The sequence below is a fragment of the Solanum pennellii genome, chromosome 2 (assembly GCF_001406875.1).
Source record: "Solanum pennellii chromosome 2, SPENNV200".
NCBI lineage: Eukaryota > Viridiplantae > Streptophyta > Magnoliopsida > Solanales > Solanaceae > Solanum > Solanum pennellii.
In genome coordinates, this window is record NC_028638.1 from 32,890,443 (window position 1) to 32,892,129 (window position 1,687).

The 1,687-nt window shown below is 39.4% G+C and overlaps 1 protein-coding gene across 1 annotated transcript; it reads right to left on the reverse strand.

Moving 5' to 3' along the window:
• Positions 1-281: 281 nt before the first annotated feature.
• Positions 282-1,079, reverse strand: LOC107011956 (ninja-family protein AFP3-like). Its single transcript, XM_015211649.2, has 2 exons — positions 725-1,079; positions 282-610 (listed from the first exon to the last, which is right to left on the reverse strand). The coding sequence occupies exons 1-2, from the start codon at positions 1,077-1,079 to the stop codon at positions 282-284; spliced, it is 684 nt and encodes a 227-aa protein (XP_015067135.2).
• Between the last annotated feature and the right edge of the window lie 608 nt (positions 1,080-1,687).

The following is a 1,687-nucleotide window of genomic DNA, read 5'->3' on the forward strand; positions in this document are numbered from 1 at the left end:
ATTAAGCCAAAAATGGTGATGCATAGAATAACAAAACAAGCGGAATGCCCGAAATTTTTTTATTATCTTAGATAGGAGGAACTTAGTTCTGTACAATAACAAAGGAAAAATGAAATAACAACGACAATATCAAAGCTAATGCCTTTTTGGGCAAAATAGCCATTAAATTAAGTCGGTACAACAACAAAAGAAAAAATTACATAACAACGATATTAAACCTAATACAGTTTTTCGGGCAATAGCCATTGTCACTACAAAGCATAATTAATTAGGATCGACAGTTATAAGCCTTGAAGGGTTTTCAACACACCTCCACCAGCATGTTTGACAAATTGAGCTGGCGTCAGAAAATGACCATGACAAATACAAACAATCTTCACTTCTCCTCCCCTCTTATACGCGTACAAGAATCCTTCGATCTTCATTCCATTTGGTCCATCACCTTGGGTGGAAACACCAGGCATTTTGAGCAAGAAGTTTTTGAGTGCCTCTTTCCCCGATAAGTGGGGTGATTGCTCATTAGTAGCTTCAATAGCTACTACTATCAGATGCTGCATTTGCTCCAATGTGCCATTAACTGGAGGTATCGCATTAGAACTACAACTTGCACCTGCAATGGAAGTGCCATCAACTGAAGGAAAAAAATATTTCTTAGTTTTAGACAAAAAATAATGAAAATGGAGAAATTAATTAAATGGAACAACTCAATTGAGTTTTCGATTACCTTGATTAGGCAGGTGTTGTTGAGTTTCAAAATTAGTTCCAGCTGAACCAACACTTCCTACAGATCCAGATCCACCAGGTGACGGCAAAGAAGAGGTTCCATTCCCTTCATTTATAACATTCTTCAGTTTATCCCATCTATTCTGCTGCGCGTCCCCGTGCGTCTGTGTCTCGAGGTCCCTTCTTTCCTTCCAGTCCATCCCAGTCTCCATTGGCGGCAACGAAGGCGTCCTCATAGTTAAAAATGGATCATCTTTTTGCATCCACTCCTCTCCAGTCTCCATTGGTGGCGACGAAGCCGTCCTATTAACAGAAAATGGATCACTCATTTTCCCCCATTCTGTTTGAGTCTCCATTGGCGGCATGGAATCTGTCCTCATCACAGAAAATGGACCATTGATTTGCCTCTATTCCATCTCAGTCTCCATTCTATGCCTGCACTCAATTTCAGTCTCCATTCTTCGCCTCCAATCCATTTCAGCCTCTAACCTTTTCCTCCACTCGATTTCAGTATCCATTCTTCGCCTCCAAGACATTTCAGCCTCCAACCTTTGCCTCCACTCAATTTCAGTATCCCTCGGCAACGAAGACATCCTGGTCACAGAAAATGGATAATTTTGTTAGGTAGTGGAGCCTGATTAATTTTAGGTTTTCCTATTTATTCTCTATTTTAGGTTTTCCTATTTATTCTCTATTTTAGGCTTTCCTATTTATTCTCTATTTTAGGTTTTCCTATTTATTCTCTGTAACAAAAAATACTCTGATTTATTAATATAAATATTCCTCACCGCCGTGGAAGTTTACTCACGGGGTTTTACCATGAAAAATTGGGTTTTCTCTCTCTCTCTCTAGATTTCTCATCTCTTTCTCTTGAAAGTTCTTGTGTTCTTCATTCATCTAGTGTGTGTGCGTGAATTCGATCCTAACAACTGGTATCAGAGCTAAGGAGATTCAACACGATCAC

Bases quoted from the DNA above. Each gene is read 5' to 3' on its own strand.
- LOC107011956 (XM_015211649.2), bottom strand. From the start codon at position 1,079: ATGGAGACTCAAACAGAATGGGGGAAAATGAGTGATCCATTTTCTGTT. The intron at 611-724 runs GTAATCGAAAAC...CTTCCATTGCAG, and splicing joins ACAACACCTGCCTAATCAAG to GTGCAAGTTGTAGTTCTAAT.